This window comes from Anarrhichthys ocellatus, unplaced genomic scaffold (genome assembly GCF_004355925.1).
Source record: "Anarrhichthys ocellatus isolate YVR2014 unplaced genomic scaffold, GSC_Weel_1.0 scaffold30, whole genome shotgun sequence".
Classification (NCBI taxonomy): Eukaryota; Metazoa; Chordata; class Actinopteri; order Perciformes; family Anarhichadidae; genus Anarrhichthys; species Anarrhichthys ocellatus.
Genome location: NW_022280060.1, coordinates 159,960 through 183,465, shown reverse-complemented (window position 1 = coordinate 183,465; position 23,506 = coordinate 159,960). Strand labels below are relative to the sequence as shown.

The following is a 23,506-nucleotide window of genomic DNA, read 5'->3' as shown; positions in this document are numbered from 1 at the left end:
ATGAACAAGTTTACAATTATAACCAGTGAAACATTTTTATTCCGTGATTCTGTATTATTTCACTATGGGAATGGTAAGGGTGCTGGATTTTTTTTTTTTGTCCAACCACATGCTGTATTCAACAAAATGCCGTTGTTGTAAGTCTATACAACTTCAATTCAGCAATTTAATTTCTTTCAAAAATGTTACTAGAAGCAGGGTAAGTATTTGAAGTACAAAGGACCGGGCAGCTTTAGAAACCGTCCATATGTAAAGCTGCCTTCATGACACTGGCAAAGAGATTCACACCACATTTCAGCACATGAAAGAAGCCTCATTTTGCATTCACAGAACCTGCGTGTGCCATTGAGTCTTTGAACTTCCATTAAGCCATTTATCACACTGCAGTGCAATTCATTTCTTTTGGATGGATGCCTTCCTCCCTCCCCGACTCCGCCTCCGTAGACTCTGAGTGTTGAGTTTAACACTCTGTAATGTGTGCAATGACCAAGATGTCGGAGGATGTCATCCTCAAGTGCAACAACCCTCCTTCACCTGTGATTCATGTCTTATTACGACTTAAACCTTTGTTTTCAGATTGCCTTGTGGTGGTAATAACACATTTGTTTCTTTTGACTGACCCTCCAACGTGTCTCTGTTTTCTCAAGTTGCCCCAGCTATCCATGAGATGAAAAGCCATGGAGTTGGTCTGGGACGCACAGCTCTGCTAAGGTGCGAGGCAGCTGCTGTACCTTCTCCAACATTCGAGTGGTACAAGGGTGAAAAAAGGTGAGACCAGTGTGATTGTTTGAGCTGTCCCGATAAAGTGTCGGCTGCACAACATCATCGCAACTTTTCGAAATGTAGAATTCACAAGTGACAAACTAAAAAAGTGTAAATAGTTTTACTGTTTGTAAATATCAAATTAAATGCATTGTCAGATTGTATTATTAAGTCAATTGTTTCATAGCTGCTCCAGCTACGATAGTCTCACACACAAGATAAGGGAATAGGTAAAAGTAGCCGCAAGCAAGGAGCTTCAGTCACACGTCAGGTAAACATCAGCACATCGATTACAATGACAAGAGATCGTATCCAGCAGCTGTGATACAGCTGCCTCTAGTTATGGGCGAGCCATCATTATGAATATGAATGGAATGGGTTTTATAGGTGAAGTATTTTAGCCTATACTAAAATCTTCCATGCTGACACAACAAGTAACCGTGAATGTGTGACAGGAAAGGTGTGGTTTCCATTTGTTTGCTTTTCCCCAGAGACAGTGCTGTTATTTCTGCGTTCTTCTTCTGGGGAGGTCCCACGTAAATGTTCCTGCAAGAGTCATTTGTGCCTTGTCCTCACCTTGCATCCTAATAAAATGTTTGCTGGCAACTGGCTTAAATCATTCGCGACACATACATCAATCAGTCTAGATTCAAGTGTCAGTTCTTGAATTTAGAAACCAAATTACCCCCATTACTCATCATTTACCCACTCCTGGTGAGCACAATTTCAATCATCAGCTCACACTGTGCTAATTGTAATTATGGGGTGGATTAAATTTATTCAATTGCTAAGGAGTCAAGTTGGCATGATTCTAGTCTTTACTTAATTCAAGGACTTGGTCTTTTTGTGACTTCTTACATGGCTAAATGGTGATTTCTTCATCCACTCCTCATTATTAAGAGGACATTAGCAGAAATACTTAGGCACAGAACATGTGTAGCGTCTGCACAACATCAACACTGACTGCGACTACTCCATTGCCCATTCACTGTGTCTGGGTAATGAAGACCGCTTCTTATTGTCGGCTCTGTGTTGATGCAGCCATACTATCAGTGCAGTGCTGCTGCCAGCTTGTCTCTATCAGAAACAGTGTGACAGTTTTGACAACCAAATCTTTCTCCCTGATGTGTCACTGCTTTCATTCCTCAATGGAAGTGGGTGAATGTTTATGTGTACATCTGCAAGGGTGGGGGTGGGGGGGGGGGGTTCTTTCACTGTGATGGAAGGGAGCATTGACTAGTTTGATGTTGAACGAGCAAAGAGGCAAGACTCTAGCTGAATTCATCATTGAAATGTGAAACATTTAAGGAGATCGCAGTGGGAGAGGGAACAACAGATTTTGAGATATTTGCTGAACATAAGGTCACACATAGTGTTTCAACTCAGAGTGCCTCTCAGAGCAACTCGAGCCAAGCTCAAGATCACAGGGGGGCCAGAGCAAGGCCAAGATAGAAACACGTCTTCCCTCTGGAGGATTTTATGGTTTACGATCCCAAATGTGAGAATGTTATTATAACACAAACCACACTGATAAAAACAACCTCAGCTTTAATATCTGCGATAATCACGATGCACAACATATGCTGTTACAGAGGGAATTTTAAACTTTACAGGCTGTTAAAGATCATGACTGGAGCGTTATTGCTGGTAGCAGCTTTAATAAATAATAAATAATTGAATTATTCATAACTTAATTATTAATCACGATGTTATTAGTATAAAAAGAATGATGGTACTCAGCTTCCGCAATAAGACACCATTAGTTTAACTAACAGAATTTAAGATAAGAATAAATTTAGAATGCCACAAAATTTTGGAAAAATAAGGAAAACTTAATCTTAATCTCAGGGTTGCTAGCGAGTTCTACTCACGGTGTACAGGGACCTATACTTTCATATACACACAAATCAAGTGATCACGTTTTTTATAAATGAAAAATGTGTTGGACTAACTACATAACTAAACTACTAAACAGAAAATAAATGAAGAAACAATCACATAAACAAAATGAATGGAATGAATAAAGAATATGATGAACGGTACAATGAATAACGAGGAACCACAACCAAATAAAGGGGATTGCATGTGGCCTGATAGAATCAGTGACTCATATCATTGATCGATGTCTAGCGATTAAATCCGTCGGTTGACCTTTTACATCAAATTTAGTTCAAATGATTTATGCACCGTTAAGCAGTTGAGAGTTTATGAAGCACCAGGGAAGATTATGAAGCAACTTTATATTCGTTTTAATTGAAATTTGATCTAGATATTAAGTCTAAGATATTTCTATCTACGATTATTTTATTACCTGACTGGCGGCTAAGCTGTATGCAGTGGCGGCTGTTCTTCTGTGGCCATCTCTGCAACTTGGAAGTTGTTGGATGATTGTAGTTGAATTGCATTACTTCCATCTCTTACTCTATGGCAGTTAGTTCGTTTTTCTCTGATATCTTTGGAACCTGGTCATCTTCTTCGTTGAGGTTCAACTGGAACCGTTCTTCCTCGTCTCCGTCTCTCTCTCAGCAGGATGCCGAGTCATCTTGTCACCCCCCTTCGTAGCAGCGGGGCTCATTAAGGCATCTTTGCCAGTTTCAAATTGTCTTTCATTTTAAAGTCTTTTCTTTTAGAGTCTCTTGCTCTCAATAGTTGCTGAAAGAAGTTTATTAGTTAAGATCTTGTCACTGTTTTGTCATCTTTCCGAGGATGCACGCTACACAACCACCAAAGTAAACAATTAAACATTTGTCAATTTTACAGCACATATGCCAGGCGCTATAGGATTTATTGTAACCCCCCCCCTGCACCTGCAACACAACAATGAACAACGTGTCAAGTGGCACCGAGCTGGTTCATCTCTGGGTCATTTCTCTTCCCCCTCAGTCCTTCAGAGTGCCGAGGGATAAATAGATCTGTTGAAGAGAGTGATGAAGTACTGTCCAATCTGAAGAACAACTACAGGACGACAAACATTTGGACTGTTCTTGGAACCTTGTGTGGGCAAGAAACAGAATCTTTATTTTGTGATTGTGTTCTGTTTTCAGGATTATCAAGGGTCAAGGCATCGACATCAAGAGCCTCAGCTCCAGATCGGTCCTCACAGTGAACAACATGACAGAGGATCGTTACGGGAACTACACGTGTGTCGCCTCCAACAAGCTAGGGACGGTTAATGCCAGTGTGCCTCTCATCCGTAAGTTGTCCTTCTATCTGCTTGTGGCTAACTGGAATGGTGGAGAGTGAGAGGGCTGAAAGAGTGTTGTGGATGTCAGTGTGGGTTCATGCCCTCAGACGTGTTTTCAGTTTTGCTGCAGCATTCTTGATATAGGATAAAAGCTAAACTTAAACCCAGTGCCCACACATCACCAGGAGAATTGGTATCTTATTTCCTAGTCATCACTTTTGTGAATGTCAATTGTCTATTACAGTAGCAATGCCTGTGTGTGTGTGTGTGTGTGTGTGTGTGTGTGTGGGTGTGTGTTGTTGTTTCAAAGTCTACATTTGCATGTCTACTGGACTAAAACAGCACCTGAAAATATAAATTTAGCTTTGAGTTAACAGCATCACAATTACAAAGGCAGCTACGCAGGTCAGCCGTGCTAAGTTGAATGCCAAGTAGCAGTATGACTCAGACTTTGAAGAGGTCTGAGTGTCAGCCTTTGCATAGTTTTCAAGACACCGTGAGGCATCTAACAGACAGCTAAAGAGGCCAAACTGCTAATGCATCATTGATGGACTGAAGGATTGTTTAACATGGTTAGGAAAGCATTTTACATAAATTCAGGAACTGAAAAAAACTGATTATTTGCTCAACACACCGAAATAAAGACAGTAAAAGTTTTCATAAAACACGGGCACATCATGGAAGTAACCCAGGTTCAATCCCAGGGCAGCGTGGTGGTGCATTCCAACAAACACAAGTGGTAGTGTTCACTGGAGGGCAGCCAGTTAGGGATAATATCCGTGTCATTGCACAAGCAACTTCCTTTAATTGGTCAGGGTGACTGCACAGAGGGGGTGAGATTTGGAGGAGACAGTTTGCCATATCATACCCTCCTGGTGAGGGCTAGTGGATTCCATATGTATTTCGAGGAGGCACGTGGGTGCCAACTCTCCGCTAGGGATGTCGGTTATAACTGCGTCAATGTTTTTGAATTGTAGAAGCTACGATATCAATTGTGTCCAGATTTCTGCATTGTTGTCCTGTGAGAGACATGTTTTGTGTGTGCGGTGAAATCCCATCTCGTGCGAGACATGTAACATTTGTGTGTGCGCCTGTTTGTTTTGTGTGTGAGTCGTGCCACTCACCTGAAACATTGAGGAGAAGAACTGTAAAAAAATAAGTCAAAGGGAACTGGCATTCTAGCCATAGGCCTGTATACTTCAGAAAGCACCTGAAATCGGCATTCACAGTAATTGGCGACATTTTGGAGATCTATGAAATGACCAGGGAGTTGTCGTAGAAGATGGATATCCAATTTGCTCAGCGTGCCGTCGTAAAGTGACTGCAAAGGGGTCCAACACTTCAAATACTGTATGTCCCAACATCTTTGAGATTATCATCCACCCATTTATGCCCAAATCAAGGTTAAAAAACAACGTTTCTAGCTAATGTACTAAGCTAGGACTAAATAGTTTAAACTTGGTCGGAGTTTCAGAATCTTGTGGGTTGGGCTGTTGTTATCTCGCTCTGTCTCTCTCAGCTGAGTAGCCTACGGTCTGTACAGCCTATTCCCATTTAACAGTTATAAATGATTTGTCAGTAGACAAACATCAAACATCACATATCGTGACATCCCTGCTTTCTACCGAGGCCAACAGTAGAGGCGGCAGTCATAACAACTGCAGTACAATGGGAACTAGCCATTATGGAGACAAAAAGGGAGAAAGCCAAAACTGGATCAAAACCTCTGTGACACAACCCAGAAATGGTACATTATGCAATTAACAAAGCTAGCAATTATGGGATCAATCATTCAGAAAAAGCCCAATAAGAAAGCCACCATACAAAGCCACATGCCTTTTTATGAGGAGACCCTGTCTAACCCATGAACACTGGGGACAGGTTGTGTGCTGTTGTGAAACCATCTTTCAATCTTTTCAGATGGATTTTAGTTTTAAAAGCCCCCAAACTACCGTACATGTTTCCAACCACCTGAAACACTTTAGTTTTAGACTTGATCCATATAATATCGGCATTCATCTTACTATAGTCATAAGATCCACTGACCGGTGTACACCGGCAGGGACGAGTCTATCAGAGGACTAACTGGTGAGTTTAATGACTGATTGAAGTTCTTGAATTCTTGCTCATTAAAGCATACAGTTGTAGTCCTCTTATGCCAGAGATGCTCAAAACACATAAATGATGAAAAGTAAAAGTCTTATTCCCATTGTAGTACTTAACAGCTATACGGTGTGTCATCAGGTCAATCAACAGGCGAGGAATACAAAACCTTTTGGAACCTGGTGCGCACACACTCACTTTTAAAAACATTCCCAGAGTCTGTAGTCCACAGCCGCTCCACTCACTGCAGGTACTCTCCTTTGAATCTCCACGGGAAGTGGATCTCAGCCACTTTCATTGTTGAGAGAACAAGACACTTTTCCTTCTCGAAGAATATTACAATATCCGTCTACACACAATCACAAACTTTTTCAAAAGAACTCTACTTTTTTTCAAGGCCTGCACCGTTAGGCATTTCAGTTATTTTGTCCACCTGCTACCTGCCATCCAGCAAAAAAAGCAATGACAGAAAGGGGTTGGGAAACATATTCTTCAACGTTTTAGAACGAGTGTTTGTGAAAGAAAAACATCCATTTAATGTATTCAGTGATGAAATATGAACAGGTGAATTAAATTATTCACCAGTTTGCTCTGCACCCTGTGATGATAACATTGTCCCGAGCAGGCCAGAGACTCGGAATACAAAAAGATATTCCTGTAGAGTTGGCAACTGTCAAAGGAGCACTCCGCTCTCCTGTTTGTGTATGCACAAAAACATCAAAGGCTTGTCTCAGATCCTCAAATGGATGATCTTAATGTGACACCAGCGAGGCCTCAAAGGCAGAGCGGCAAAGAAAACCCTCCGAATAGTCAGAGGAGGCAGCTTCCTGTGCTGCCACCCCCAACTTCTCTCACTTCCATTCCCTTTCTTTATCTCTTTGTCTGTGTTTCTATCGTGGCTTTGTCTCTCTGATTCTCTTATCTCACTCTCATACCCTCTCATTCTTTTGTCCTCTCTCTCCCCCTTGTCTCTCTTTCTTCCTATCTAGCATCCTCTTTCACACACACACACACACACACACACACTGTGTCTCTTCTGCCTCCCTTTCTCTCTCATGATCTCCGCTTATGGAAGAGAGGCCGATACTGCTGTCGCCCTTAATGAGAAATGGCAAGCAATCGTGGCGGCGCACTCTCGCCGGTACGTCGATGCAAATAACAAAAAATCCCAGAGGTTAGATTTCACCACGGGTGACTTTGGATTGCTATTTCAGAACCAGTCGATAGCTATTGATGAGCAAGACGGGGCGGGTGAAAGGAGCATGCATATTTGATAGAGCGTCATATACATTGCGGTGCATATTAAGTGGAAACACAATGTGGATGCTACAGTAGTTTCTTTGGATGTTTCCATTACACTGCGAGGTTTCGTGACTGTGCATGAGACGATGAGGTCAAATGGGGGACACCCCCACTCAAAAAGCCTTCTTGAAATACAGCCACTGGGTAAAAAGATGAAATATGAATCAAAATACGAAGCATTCAGGGCTCTGTTTCATTAGTTATTCATCCTTATTATAAGCAGTGTAAATCCTGTTTGTGGTAACTTAACAGAGTCCCTTTAAATCATTCCAGGAAAAAGCATTCCATCATCGCTTATGAGATGACCTGTGACTCTGGAAAGTAAACGCATATGTCGACCAACCAAAGCAGCCACTGGAAGACAGCTGTCTGGTTTCTGTTTAAAATAAAACGAGGATGAATAGCATCCTGGCTTTGTGCACATGTTGACATGGTTGGTTTTGACAAATTTCTGGATTTTTTTTAATTTATTTTTTTTTAAATGAGTTGGATGGCCGTGTCTTCCCTGTGTGCTGTTGGACAGGTTTGGATTCGGTTGTGCCAGTTGTGTTAGACCGTGTGGGTGTCTGTGCTGTTAAACCATTAGTCAGGGATTGTGATCTCTTTCAGCTAAGTACCACTTTAAGCTGTGTGTTTAAAGCTGTGGTAAAACACTAACTGAGTTCTTTGGAGCAGAAAGAAGGCACGTAAACTCTTTGTCACTACCTGTCGGAGTACTCTGTGTGTGTGTGTGTGTGCGTGCACAAAGCTTTTTATACCTGGTCGCTTTTTGAATAACACAATACCCCGTGTCATCAACGAAAAGACAAACGATAGAGTAGAAAAGCACTTGTCACAATTGTCTGTACTTCTGAACGGTTGTTAAACGGTCTGACTCAGCAGTTGTACTGAGCCAAAGCAGCAACACTGGAAAACTTGTGGATCGGTGCATTTGTTCTCACACTAAGAAAGAGGTCAGTTTCATACAAAAGGAGGAGTGAGATAAGTCATCAGCTACACAAGGTTATGTGTTTGTTTGTTTGTTGATTTACCTGTTGACTTTATTTCACAGGCACATTGCATATTGTAGACATTGTCATCAAATAGCCAGAGCTAGCCCAATCGTTAGCTTTTGTGGCCAGATGTTGCATTCAGCATGTCTGTTATTATCTACAAAATAGTTTTTGTTCATATGTCCACAAGTTTATGCACCAATAATGCTGGCTTTGCAAATGTTTGTGTAGGGAATTACTATAGCACACCCAGCACGACGAGCATCTGTGTAAACTACATTAAGTTTGCTTAACTGAAACAAAAATGTCCTGAAATACATGATCTTTTTTTTAGTTTTGGAGTTTGGAGAGATCTCACACAAAAGAACAGTATAGGAGGAAGGAATGTAAGTTAAAGACATGGAAGGGAAACCTGCTGCATCCACAGCCCAAACTGTGTGAGCGGTAAAATGCTTCAACTCAACACAATGTGACCGAATGTATGGACAGTGATTGGTAATGCTGTCGTTAATGAAAACAGCCTGCTGTTGAACAAAGACACAAAGGGTTACAAACATGTGTGTGCTACACTTTGCATTAATTGTTCTTAAACATAATCTGTTGTTAATGATTAATTAACTTATATGATTAAGTTTAATTGTCCCACAAGCAATAGTACCGCTGATCTGGCCCCAGTTTAACAACACTTTCCGCTGTTCTGAAGGCATCTCCAGAATCCTCAAAGACTCGATATCATCCACAACACAATTAAAAAATATTCTTATCATTTTTAACCGTCTTGTGCATTGTTTTCCTAACCCAAACAAAGATTTGTCTCGCTCAATTTGTACAAGGTTTTATGACTGATACTAAGAATACATGTATTATCACTTGTATTGGTTTATATGGGTGTTTCTAGTCTTTCATAGTAAAGCAATAACATTTTGTGTTTTACAACAAGAGCATCAGTTAGTGTTTTCCAAAGCACGAGGTTGTGTTTTTCTCCTTGTGCGTAAAGATATATACTCCACACCACTCACTCACACACACACTTTATGATTTTAGCTGAGGTATAACAATCACCAAGCTGGCAATCCCTATTTCAACTTCCCATTTCATGTGCTAGATGGAAACGAACTTCGATGAAAAGACTGAGGCTGTTCTCTCCAATTTTCCGAGGAGTCCTCCAGCTTAATTGGTGAAGCTCTTATCCCCCAGCCCACCTCGGCTTAGCCCTGGAGGTGATTTTCTCTGCCTATACCTCTGCCTTCATTTCCTCCTTTTTCCTCTCCCCCTCCTCCCCTCCCTCAGCAGTAATCGGAAGAGACTGATGGGGGAGAGAAAGAGTCTCTCTCTATCTCTCTCTCTCTCTCTCTCTCTCTCTCTCTCTCTCTCTCTCTCTCTGTCACTGCTCAGCCTCCCTCAGGCAGGAGAGACACTGCTGGCTAGTTGGTTAATGAACGTCGTGTTCGTTTGTCACGCTTATCAATCACCGCGTGTGTAGGTGTCATTTCGACATGTCTCCTCATCTCGCCATTGTTGTTGATGATGTTGTTTGTTCCCACACTGTGATTGCACCTGAGTCATGGAACAGAGATGCAGGGAAATGGGAGCTAAAGGTGAATCCTAAAATGTGTGTGTGTGTGTGTGTGATTGCAGCTTCAAATGCAGGGAAGTAATACTGAAGCCATTGGAAGGCACGTTTCAGCAAGGTGTTTTCATCTTTGTGTAAAATGACTAGCCTTTCTATTCATTTGTCTGCATTGGTCATAAAACCAGCTGGATCCTGGCAATATTTCTCTTTTTCTGATTGTTTTTCAGTGATCAAATTTTGAAGATGAACACAAGGCATTATTTGACATAGTTTTTAAGGGGTCAACTAAAAGTCGCATGACGTATCAAAATACGCTGAGTGAATTTAACATGGTGAGGTTGAAGTGTCCTTTATTTTTACCCCAAAAGCACCCTTACAGTGTTGCACAATTGTTCTATCATTTGAATGCCTGAATTTCCATATATAAGCGATCATAAAAGCCATTACCATTTTTTCCGTCTCACTGCGATGAGGAAATGTTTGGTGCTGTAGCAGAGTGTTCATCCTGCAGCCCAGCGGGCAATGGACTTTATACTCCACCACCCTCACCAACTCCTGTAGGAGGCCAGATGCACTGCTAGGAACGCTCATCCCTGAATGACTGAGAGCCCACTGGATGCTCAGCGGATGATACATTCTCTGGACAGCATTTAAAAAGACACAGGATGAATTAGTAATCTGCTGGCTCACAAACTAACACAGGCTTTAACACCGACTGTTCCACCATCATGGAGGGACCAGTGAGGAAAATAAAAAAACAATTGAATAGCTCAAGAGTTTACATGAAGAATGACTTGACAATGCACTCAAATGGAGCAGGAAGATGAATTGGTAGTTTATGTAGAACATTATATTACTACCTATTCTTTTAAGGCATGCTATGTAAGATTCCTACTACACTATAGCACACAAATGGCCATATTCTGTCTGTTGGGGGGTTGCTAGGATTAGGATCAATGTTATTGACTCAGCATGTAATTCATGAGGTGCTGGGTTTTGGCACAAATACTCCACAAATGGAAGGATATCTTTCGTCTTTGCTGCTTTTGGATCTTTGGTTTTATTAGCTCGCTACCACGCCCAATGTTAAGGACTACCCCGTCACATACTTTAGTACTTTACTATAGCTGATTGAGTCGTGATATTGCAGCTTTAGTATTAACTCCTCATTACGCTTGTGATGAGTTAAACTTAGCGGGGCCCCACATGAACAAATCATGTCCTATAAATCTCTAGCATTATCCCGTCTAGAGAGAACAAAGAGAAGAAGAATCCATGAAATGAAATAGCTGTGAAAACTAATGTGTTTTATCTCGCAAGTGAGCAGGATGTGCAAGGTCGGCCGCCATATAGAGTGCGTGAAATGATGCATTGCTGTGCTGAATGGGAGAAAGAGCCCAAGTCAGTGTGGAGCTACGAGGGAGAGATTGCGTGTCAAAAGATATGTTCCACAGTAACGGACGAGTGTCTGAGAGCTCATGAAATGATTCACTGGTGAATTCATGCTCAAGTATTAATCAGATAGCACCCGCCTGCCTGTTTGAAGAAGCAACTAAAAAGAAATTGTCTTCACATATGGGCTCCCCCAGAAGCACTTAAAGTGGGAACATTTGTGGAAGAAAAGATGAATCTGACCATTTTCCCACCAATATATCGAGGGAAAAGGCATATCATTTCAAGTACTGATTCCTACACAATTTCCCCATCAAAGAGAATGATGAAAGCAAATGTTTTATTGTTGTTGGCACAACAGTAGCTTTTTAACCGGCAACACAGTCATTACGCAGTAGTTAGAGTGCCTCTGGAAAGTGACACAGAGACCAGAGATTGAGAGCATTGCCCCACAATTGAAATGGAAATATTGAGTTTCCATGTAAATGGATTAAAATGGAGAGTCAAAGTCGGCCTCTGCACTATTGCATGGCCTAGATACAGCAGCTCACTGCAACAACATATAGTATTCTTTTTCTTTGTGCGTGAATATGTGTGAGGTGCAATCATGGCTGCCAAGGTTTCCCTTGTGACAGACAGGCTCCGCCTCTACCACGAAGCCTCCTGGAAGAAGGTGTTTTTTACTTTTTGTGAGGTATAAACCGGTTTTTAGCTGCGGAAGTGTAAGTTGCACAGTTTGTGTGCCACAAAAAAAACAAAAAAACCTGCGAGTCTAACCAATGCATCACTCTGGGTTGAGCTCTGATGAACAGCTTTCCTCTGCCACACGTCCAAGATTCTGCTCCCCGAATTAGTCACTGCAGAAATCTGGTCACAGCTTATCTCAATTAAGTGCTTGTTTACCAAACAGAAAGCCATGCTATTTATTTATTTTTTGTCTTAAACTTCAGCTTAAATGGGCAGTCATGTTCACAGTGCAGTGATATCTGTAAACCATTCAATAATTGATGCTGCAGAGCAGAGTGTAGCTTTAGCTCTGAGCTTTGGATGGCAGAAATCAAAGGATTTGGCACACTGGCTCATTCTTGAGTCCTTGGTAACAATAACATCGTCAACACCTAAATGTGTTATAATTATTTTTGGGCTACAAAATGTGTCAGAAAAATCATACATATTGCTTTCCTTCACCTCTTTGCATCTCTCACACGTGTGGCTCCTTTTGCAAAAACATCTTAACCACAAGTATGGCTCAGCATAGGATCTACTTGGTGTGACATTTTACTCATGCACTTCAAAAGTAAAGAAGATGTGTTTGCTGCCGTCCTCCCTTGGACACACTCTGCTCTACTAGTTTAACACACTGGACTGAACATTTGTGGATGTGACATTATTCCATCTCCCAAATGCCACCAGTGGCTCAGCCTGAAATGAGTTCATGAGCTAATCAGATTGGTACTCTTGAGTTCCGTCTACAGAGGGATCAAAGGCAGACCATTGCCGCATTTACACTGCATGTTACGGAACCGTTCTTTTTTGGTTTTCCATCGGCAAAGGTTGTGGATGGTACCTGGTACTTTTTTTGGTACCACCTCGGTTGAGGTTCCAAGCGAGCCGAGGCAATACTACACACCGCTGATTGGTCAGAGAGAATCATCGCTAGCTCCATTCTGCGCAAACCCGCCATTTTTAAATAACCAAGTTGCCATCAACAGGAACCGCAATTTATTTTTTTACTCCCTTGACCGGGAATTAAAAAAATTGGCAGCCCACAAAATTACTCTGTTGAAGGTTACACTACCCCGTACAATTGTCCACACTTTCCTCTGTTTGGTTGCTGATGAAAGGAGCCATTGAGTAGGATCGAGTCAAGGCAGTTTTATATGGCGTATGGCGATAAGCTATGGATCTCGTCTACATTAATACGGTAACATTCACAGTGGAAAATAAACTACAGAAAAGGACCTCCAACCAGAAGTGAGTTGGGTTGAGTCAAGTTTAACCGAACAATGAAGTGGAAATGAGTCATAAAAGTTCCCGTTTTTTTTTTGTTGTTGCTAGTTTTTCTGCAGGTTCATGCAACCTAAACAGGAAGACATAAAATAGAGAAACTGCCAGTTGTTTAGCATACCAAAAGTGTGATTTAAGTTTTTCATCCAATCACCAAACCCCTTTAGCAGTAGCGTACAATAATTACAATGTTCCCCAGTGCACTCTATTATGACGGAGCCCTACTTACTTACCACTGCTTTCATGTGTGAAAGACATGACTGCTCGCTCGGCTTGCAGATTTGCTCAGCTTGTCAATCTTGACAGATTTTGCACCTAAACTAGCCACTGTAAATCATATTATCTCGTCACATGATCAAATAGAGACTTCACATTGGACAACCTCAACATATATTTTGTATTTTACAAATTGACAAAAGAAAAAAACAAATGAATCCCTTTTTTCATGGTTTGTTTTTAGTTTTGTGTAGTTTATGTAGAATCAGTGGCATATGATGTTGTTATAGGTGTAACTGTAGTGCATCGCCCCAGGCCCCCAGGTTCCCCTCATTTTTGACCCCTGCAAATCCGAGACAACTGGGCAGATAAAGGGTATTGTTTATGAGCATGTGGAGGTTGCATCTTGCCACAGAGACACCGGTCCTTAATGCATGGAGAGGGTTTTTCTCCATTCCATGTCCTTTTGTCCTTGCATGCATTTTTATTTTTATTTTACGTCTCCATTCTGTTAATAATACATGAATGTCCTCTTTCCCTCCCCCTCCCCCTTACCCCCTCTCCTCCCCTGTAGCAATTATTGAACCCACCACCACTAGTGCTGTCTCAAGCCCAGGTCAGTATATGTCACCATGCTGTACACCAAATCAGCAAAGAGGTCCGCTGCCTCATACTTACCTGAGCTGAAATTCTCTCCTCCATCTTGATCTATTTCAATTGGCTGGCTGGAATGCCTGCTGGGTGTACAGCTTCGTTGTATGTCCTTTATTTGTTTGATTTGCATTCCTTGGTTGTTTTCTGTTACTTTTGGGTTGGCTTCTCCAGCCTGGCTACATATACTTCCTGCAGCCTGTGTCATCACAACACCCTGCCCCCCTTCCTTTCATTGCAACGCCACCTCCGCCACCACCACCCCCACGTGGACCACACAGTAGCGTCATCAAAGTGGCTGTTCCATAGGCCCCTGGGTCTGATGCTTGTCATAATGGCTTCCTCTTCTCCTTCTCTTTCTGGCTTTTTCACCACAAACACTGCCACTCTCCTGCTCATCAGTGCTACCTAAATGCAGTATACATCAAAGGCCAGGAAGCTGTTGGTGGCAAAGGCCCTTGGTTTGCTGTTTGCAAGATGGAATCTCTGCTGTCTTTGTACTTGTATCACTCCCTTTCTGTCTTAATCTTCCTATATCCCTCTCTCTCCTTTCTGTCTCTGTTCTTTCCTCTTTCTAGAACAATCAGTTGGCGCTCTGCCACCCTCTTTAACCTGATCTCCTGCTAGTGCTGTTGTCGGTGCTACACTGTCAATGTCACACCCTCGCCCCCCCCCCCCCCCTCACTGTGTTCTGCCGCTTCCACATTCCAGCCCAGAGTAATCCCCTCTGCCTGGTCGTCTTTTCTCCCTCTCTAATGGTTTTAAGCAAGTCACAGAATGTAATCTCTCATACTGGTTACATTATTTTTGCTTAATACTGTTCATGTGCACAGAAACATGTCGACATGCACTCACAATACGCACTGAACGGAAGACATGCTGAACTATTCAAACATGCTCGGATGCACTTGCACTAACCCGCGATCACATGTGAGGATTCATACTGCATGATGAATCCGCTCAGTGTTTTTTGTGACTCTTCATCCAGCTCTGTGGATGGGTGCTGTTGTTTTCCACTTGCGTTCTATGGAGACACAACTCTGGATTAGCACATGTTCGCCTGCGTTCTGTACCTGTCTATCTGAGCCAAATATAATTATCCATGGAGATTCTGTCAGATAACAAGTTCAAATGAGCTCAGCAGCAACGAACAGTCCTGGCATGGCCCTGAACTCTCATTTGATGTAACGCTTGCAGAACAAATGACAATTTCATGGTCCAAAGGAACACCACTGGTTTCAATCGTGGAGATAAACTCGCTTAGCGACCCACTGATCTTGTTTTGTTCCAAGTTGTATTTGAAGTAAATTTTTTGATGGCGCCCTCACTAAATGACTTGGTAAAGGGAATTATTTCAGATCCCTGCAAATGGTTCTTCGTCCCAACCGTTGTTTAATCAAGTTTGATAATTAATTTGAACAGTAAAATATCGCCTTTCATTTCCTCTGTGAATAAGTTTGGGAAGATGTGCTTCCAAAGCAAGGGATGAAATTCTCGTCAGTAAGGTAAGCGAATCAGATCTGTGAAGTGGAAATTTGTTCATCCCCCACTGCACTTGTAGTGCATGTTTCAGCCCATTGATCGAATGACAAATGACAAAAAAATGCAAATTACATAGAGAAAACAACATTAATAGGAAACATCAGTCATTGTGCTTTTATATCTAACGTTGTTGTTGTTGTTGTTGTTGTTGTTGTTGTTGTGCCAGTAAGAGTCAGATCAGGTGGGCAAAAATGTGTAAGTTAATTAGATCATACTTGCATGCTAGTTATTGGATTGTTTTGGCTCAGAGCTTGTGTACTTTGATCGTTCAAACACAGAACTGTGGACATCTTTGTGCCACAAGGATAGTTTTCACAATGATTTGATTGACTGAAACTAGACTACGACTATATTACTGAATACGGTATGCATTTCTTGGATATTCAAAACATGAATTGTGTATGAAATGGTTATTTTCTTCAAGCCCTGAGGAGGCTGTATAAAGCTGAATTTGTCTTAAAACTGCCACACTACAATATATACTGTACTGTCCACATTTTCAGAAATAGACTGACCATAATGCAGTAAGTTGTTTTTCTTGAGTTTTCACTAACAGCTACCAGAAGCTCTTATCAACAAACTAAAAGAGTCAAAGGTTGATACCCAGCAGGAAGCCCCCTGCCCCATTTATAATGTCACAACCACCTGAGGAAACTGAGATCCTTCAGTGTGAGCAACAGGCTGCTGAAAGTCAGCTGTGGTCACTGTACTGTTCTTGGCTATAGTGTGTTGGGGAGGCGGCATGAAGGCTGGAACTGGTAAGAAAGTCTCTGTGGTCGAGCTGGAACTGCACAGTCTGGAGGCAGTAGCAGAGAGGAGGAGGAGGAGGATGATGATGGACATGATGAACGCCGTCCTGAAAAACCCCTCCCACTCTCTTGATGATGAACTGTAGCAGATGGACACGACATTCAGCCACCAGCTTGTCCTAGCAAAGAGCAAGATGCTACGCTTCAGGAGTTCACTTGTGGCCACTGCCATCACAGCAACTGTGACCACAGCCGTAGCCAGCTGTAATCCCCCCCACCACACCTAAGCCACTCCCACTCGGACAGACCTGTCACACCCGCTGCTCACACCTCTTACTGCTCCACCATCAGGACGATCAAAAATTCCCTTTTTCTACAGCTGTCGAACAATGATACTTAAACTTCATAATAAATATGGCTCTACCTGTTATTGTCATTAACGTTTTAATGTTACTGCTGATACCGTAGTAGTAGTTGTTTTAAATGAATAGTTTGACATTTTAGATGAAAAGATCTACATCACTCTCGTATCTGTACATTTTTATATGAATCTACAGCCAACACTTTAGCTTACCTTATCTTAAAGACTGGAAGCTTGAGGAAACAAGTTCATCTACCAGCAGCTGTAAAGCTCACTAACATGTCAATCCGAACAAAACGGAAATGTAAAAAGTTGTGGTGCTGGTTGGTTAGAATTCTTCTTTGTATAGAGTCTGTATCTTTGACCCCTGACACTTGAATTCCCCCCCTAGGAGTGAATAAAATCGTATCCTATCGAGTCATTTCTCATCGTATCTCATCTCATCAATGTCGTACAGACATGTTCACACTTGTCAGGGAGCCAAAGACAGAAATAGAAACCATCTGTTGTTGCTGCATGACCGAATCCTCTGTGCCACAAAGGTTTACACTGCCCATGTTTAAAATGGTATATACCACATTTTGTTGACTATAAAGTTCTTAAGCTTGTTTTATCTTTAGCATATGGATTCGTATGCATTTACCTAAATATAAAGCACTGATCCAATACTCCAAAGCAGCTGGCTCGGTGCCACCCTGTCATCCCGATGAAATGTAGACCTGTGATAATAGCATACGCTCCCACAGGCTTTCACTTCGGTTTATTCCCGCAAATCACTTGACAGTAGAAAAGCAATGTTCTTAACACTGTACTGAGCCCAATTTCTTGTCTTTTGCGAGGCACGGTGTACAATGCTGCTGGTTCAAGGGATATGACATGCATTATACATAATGCATGTGACTCTCTGATTCCCATGTGTCATGTCAACTCCCAAATAAACAAAATTCAGGCAGCCTGAGAGCTAAGTGAGGATGATCCACACACTGTTTCGCTGTTCTTAGCCCTCTTTTCTCACAGGACATTATTATTTATCTTCTCTCCATTATCTGTTGTAATCAGAACTAATTTCGGAGAAGGAGGTAACCCAACCCAGCATGAAGCACTAGGAGATAGGAAGGAGAGATTAATGAAGGTTTATGTGTCTTGCTAATATTGTGGAGAAGGTCATAAAACAACTTGTGTTGAGAGAATCCATGATGGAGCAACCTTTAAGAATGGGTTCCTGCATTGTCTTCTGAATTTTTAGTCAAATCAATTTCCTTTAGATGTTTTGAAAAATCACACAGACATCACAAGCTCAATGAAGACAATTTTCCGATTGATTTAGCATGAGAGGAGGTCATATTTCAATGAAATATGTCTTTATTCAAGGTCCAGAGCGGAACATCAAAGAGTTAAACTGCCTTATTAAGTATTCTTCCAAAGTCCTCCAAAATGCAAAAGTCACTCTCTCAGCTCCCCAAAGGCTCAGGGAGCTGGGTTAATGACATTATTTTAGTGGGCATGTGAAGCTTCTTCCAATCAAAGGATAGCTGGCTAATTTATATCTGAAATTGGGGTAATGTCTTCTTTGGAAGATGACTCTAAACAAGGTTAGGTTTCCTCTTTCAATTCTTTATTTTGATATCTAATGTCGGTACAAGTTGGATCCTGAGGCACATTTTGGTGGTCTCACACTGCGCGAGGGCTTCTTCAATAAATAAACAACTTGGTATTTTTCTCTTAATTTCTGAATTAATATTCTCTCTTGGCCATCACTTTGTAAATATTAGACTAACTATTACTGGAAAGAGCTCATATGCGCATTTTGTCTGTCTTTGAAACCATGTGATGCATTGCTTTGGTGATTAAATCTGCAGCTGACTGTTTTTCAGAATACTGTGGCAATATTCTCTAACTTTGGCCCTAATGCATAATGCATCTTTAGCTGTGTGCATTAAAATGTTACTACTTTACATACCTTTTATCACAATTTTTTTCCCGATTGGCCTCAGTGGGAATTAATAGTGATAAAAGAGTTAACAGTTTGAAGTAAAATTTTAAATGAAAGTTTTCAGATGTTTGCCCAGTTCAACTGAGGCGCCACATTGTGGATGAGAAACAAGCCGAGCCTGAATATTGGATGCTATCAGCTATTGGATTGTAGTGAAGGCAAAGTGACTTAAATGTTCACTGTATTTCTTTTTCTTTCAAACAGCGTCTTTACTTTGTGGGGCTGTCGTCAATATGGTGTCACATCAGACAAAAGCTCTCTCCATTTTTCAACACGAAAGCCTCCACATCAGAGCCGCGGGAAATGGAGGAACTGACTCTGGTTTTCACTAATTCACTACAAAATACTGACGATTAACAAAGTTCTTGGGCCCTGCAGCGGTGCATACTAACTTCTTACAATGTATTCAGACACAACATATGCTCCAACATATGCTACATGTCCACATGGATTAGTTATTACTGATTTTAATTGATAGCCTGAATGGTAGGTCATCCTGAATTAATCGGTGAAAAGTAAAATATTCACAAAAATCATGGAAGGAAAAGCTAAAAGAATATTAAAGATATCTTTGATTTATGACACAGTAATATGTTTTTGCTGTCACAGTATGTCCTAAATCTACCTCAGGATTATTTCTGACATTGTGCAGGAGAATACTGATACTCACAGATTGATATTGGACTCCTTGGATGTGATTGAATGAGCTGAACAGATCAGAGTCTTTTGTTTCACCCCAGGTGAAGCCAATCGCCGTCGATCAGTACACATCGCCTATTTTCATAAGACTATCTTCATCTGTTCCTCAGTTCTTTTCAAACCAAACTTGGGTCACATCCCATTTGTTTTCTTTTCAGACCTTTTTAGCATAGCAGAGAAGCAGTCTGACACTCTCAAGTCAAAGAGAACCAGGTACTAGATTGAAAAAGAGGCTTTTGTAGAACATGAACTGCAAAAGCCAGAAGTACTAAAGTTGAGTTTCGTCCAGAGGCACTTACAATACAGGCACCAATGTGACTGTTGATGTGAGCTGAGTCACCCCAGCTAATGACATTATAAATACACTACACATGTGAAATATTCAATAGGATGGAACATCTCCCACTGATTAGCTTACGCCGGGGTCTTTGTCTGAGAAGACTGGCAGCGTAAATCCTCGAAGTCTGGACAGCAGTATTTAACTGCTCGAGGAGCCTCTACAGTAAACAGTCCTGCCTCACTTTACCCAGCATGCCTGGTGTCAGACACACTGAGCTGCCCACAGATAATCCGTTTTTTGGCAGTGCATTTTCTACCAGCCTTATCAGTTATATGGAGGCAAGATCAAGAGCCGTGCAAACCTTCTGCAGCCACCTCACGCCGCCACCCCGACTCCTGTCTCGTACGGTTTGTTTTGAGGTGATATGCCGACCTTCATTTTTTTCTTAGTGCTAACTCCCAACGTTCGTCTCTGGGAGGGCCTGATAAGCAGATGGCATGTCATCTATCAGCCTTGACCCCTGGATCCCTGGACAATGTAAATATGCGATGGCTTTTTGTCGTGTGAAACTGGAAGCCGTGAGCTTCTCCAGTCGAAAAAATGTTGTTACAGTACACAGGTTTAAAGTGTGTGCTCTGGAAATAGAACTGGCATTTCCTCCTTTGCTGCTGTATTATATATCTGATGAAAGTAAAGTAAATAGGAAAGCACAATTCTCCAGTGACTACATGTACAAAACTCCTCATAATGCACCACATTATACAGGATACATCCAGCAATAAGTAAGACCACTAATTATCCTTTTATAGTGCTCCTGAGTGTGCCATAATATTTCCAGAATTCATTTATTTGATCAACACATCCCATGCCTTATTACAACATGTGCTTTATTGTAACAGCATATGTTTTCAGGAAATGTAAGCCATTATTTTTGATATTCTAATAGCACACAATATGATTGCCGTACGATCTTCTGTTTTCTCTCAGTAATTCATTTTAATGAATATGAATCAAGGAAAGTGTTATTTGTGCTATTTGGCTGATTGGTACTCAGTTGTTGGTGTGATATTAGTCATTACGGGTTAGCTTGTCTTTTGCTCTGTCTGCCTGGGCTTTTTATCACAGTGCCCTAAAACACATTCTGAGTGCTAATACTGATTGGTGAAATGTGGGAGATACCGACAATGAAATTGATTTTGTGTTTTACTGTGCTAGGAAGGGTGCTTTAAAACAAAGCGATGTCTCTTTCTCCTTATTTGCTTTTGTTAATTAATTGTGAAACACTTAATATATGCTTTAAAAAAAGGAACCTTTTCATGAAAACCTCCGAAACACAGAAATTAGTATTGATTGTGCGATTGCTACAACACACAAAACAGAAGATGAGCAGTATTTCTAGGAATAACATCCATTTTTGTTGATTTGCACCACTCAATTTACAGCTAATGGCAACATTCAGTGCGAATGCAGGAAGGCGTAGTAGGTATGCACAATGAACTGACCTGTGTCTTTAAGTTATAGACAAATAAACCAATCCAAATATTCTTACGTTACTAGTATTAACAACAAAAATATGCTTAGAATCCTTAATGCAACATATTTGGTGCTGCTAAACCAATAAGCCATTAAACATCATATCCATCATATTGCAACATAATTTAGATTCAATACATGACACTAAAATAATGCAAATAATAAAGACTAGATCATAAAACAACAGTAAAATCCACCCACGGTGATGCCTTCTGGAGGCTCAAATGAGAGAACGCTGTGTGTTGTACTCACTTGTTTCCTAGTTTACATCAGCGGCAGGTGTTTTGATTACAGTGTCTGCAGGGGTAACCAAAGTTTAATCCGTAAAAATGAACACCCTCATCTTATGTTGAAAATGTTGCTATTGGACATATTTAGGGGTTTTGCAGAGTCACCATTATTAGGTGATAGGTGAAGCATTTAAATCTGATCTTCTGAGGACTATTGCTGGATTAGCAGTGATAAAATATATCCCAACATTTCTCTGATTCCAGACTCTCATTGAGCATTCACAGCACATTTCGGTCTCCCACAAAAGCCCACTTCCCTCTCTTCCGTCTGATCTTTACACTATAAACATGTTGTTATCCATATTAGCTGTTTGTCTCCACAAAGACCTGTTTTCAGGGTTGCTTTTCACCTGTTTGTCAGTCTGGGATATAAATGGCTGTGCTGCCCCCTCCCTTCAGCAGATAATTCTACTTACCAAACATCTCGCTCACTGAGTCCCTCTGCCTCTCTGTTTTCCAGCTCCATCATTCCCTCGCTCCCACATGTACCGCTCTCCTCTTTGCCTCCGATTATCTCTCTCACTTCGCATCTCCTCAGGAGTGTTGGCCATTAAATACAAACCTGGTCATGCTGTCAGTCCCACGCACACACCGAAGAAACACAGCGGTGCACACAGAAAACGAAATAACTGTCTTCAGAAGAACAAGAAAACTATTTCACAGACTTCACTTTTTTTTTGCTCATCTTTCATGGATATTTTTCAGTATTTGTGAGGATGGTATTGGTGGTGGGTATTAAAACTGAGAGCTGTCAGAGTTTTTAAATTGTGCCAAAGAATCTTCTTTCTTTTATGTGTTTATTCCCACCTCTTTCTTGAGCTCTCGTTGCAGGCGGTGCTTTTATCCCTGTCGCTGTCACTTATATTCTTTTTCTCGAGCATAACTTTTCAGAATTTGCAGATCACCAAATCTCACACATCTACCATGCTCAGAAGATCAAAGCACATTATGCATTGTGTTAGTGCTCGCAGGTCTGTGACATCCTTCTCCAGTATTGATGTTGTATTTACAGCTGTTTTTCAAAAACCTGCAATCTTACTCTTGAGTTGAAAGTTTGGCAAATAAGAAGAAAAGTCCACAAAAGGGAAGTCACCATTAAATGGACAAGAAAAGTGTTTTTTTTTTTGTCAATTCAAATCTTTTCCAACTTTAATTGGCCTGCTCGCCACAGCAGTCAGGGCGATTAATAAGACGATTTAGCTGGAAAGATGAGTTTTGGTGCTCCCAACAACAGACTGGCCTCTGCAGTTGCTGTGTGAGAGCTGGAGCAGCAAATGGATAGCCATTTCCTTTTATGACCACGAATGGCTGCTGTAGAGATTCAGTCTTGGTCTATAATTGAGAAACCAGGGTATATTTTCTTTCTGGACAGACTCTAATGGTTAGTGCATTAAGGAGGATGATTGAAGAAAGCAACACACTTACAGTAGAGGCTGCGGTAAATCAGAAAAGATGGCTTTTCGGCCAACTTGTAGATTGCGGTGGGTTCACACTGTGCTGTGCTTCAGGTCCTCCCTCTCTCTCATCTCTGGTGAGAGCACTCTTCAGCGGAGTTAAATGGGTATAATTTTGAGGCAAAAGAGAGAACACTTTTAGTGGTGATGGAGGAAAAGCTTTGGACATGTTGTCATTGCCCTTGGAAATACAGTAAATGCACTCTTCAAGCCTCGCTCAGTTGTTAGGATGCTCTTCGCTGCATCACTCTCAGCTTTGGTATTCAGCTCATGAGGGCTGAGGAGCTGAGGCAGTAGCTTTCATTAAGACATCAGCTGCATATTTACAGACCTGCAGGTAAAATGTGCAAAGTCCTGCCATTTATAAGCCTCGAAACAGGGTTCACCTTTTAAAATTAGATTTTTCAACAAGAACTCACGTTT

General features: G+C 41.4%; 1 protein-coding gene across 3 annotated transcripts in view; it reads left to right on the top strand.

The window, feature by feature from the left end:
• Positions 1 to 23,506, top strand: part of negr1 (neuronal growth regulator 1) — a 126,647-nt gene that overhangs the window by 85,119 nt on the left and 18,022 nt on the right. The window contains exons 5-8 of one of the 3 annotated variants that reach the window (XM_031864009.1): positions 648 to 768; positions 3,807 to 3,955; positions 14,106 to 14,147; positions 14,761 to 14,807. In XM_031864009.1, the coding sequence (XP_031719869.1) occupies positions 648 to 768; positions 3,807 to 3,955; positions 14,106 to 14,147; positions 14,761 to 14,798 (350 nt within the window). In that variant the 3' untranslated portion in view covers positions 14,799 to 14,807. Of the gene's footprint in view, positions 1 to 647; positions 769 to 3,806; positions 3,956 to 14,105; positions 14,148 to 14,760; positions 14,808 to 23,506 lie in introns of those variants that run through there. The other 2 variants (XM_031864007.1, XM_031864008.1) reach the window with 2 other exon arrangements.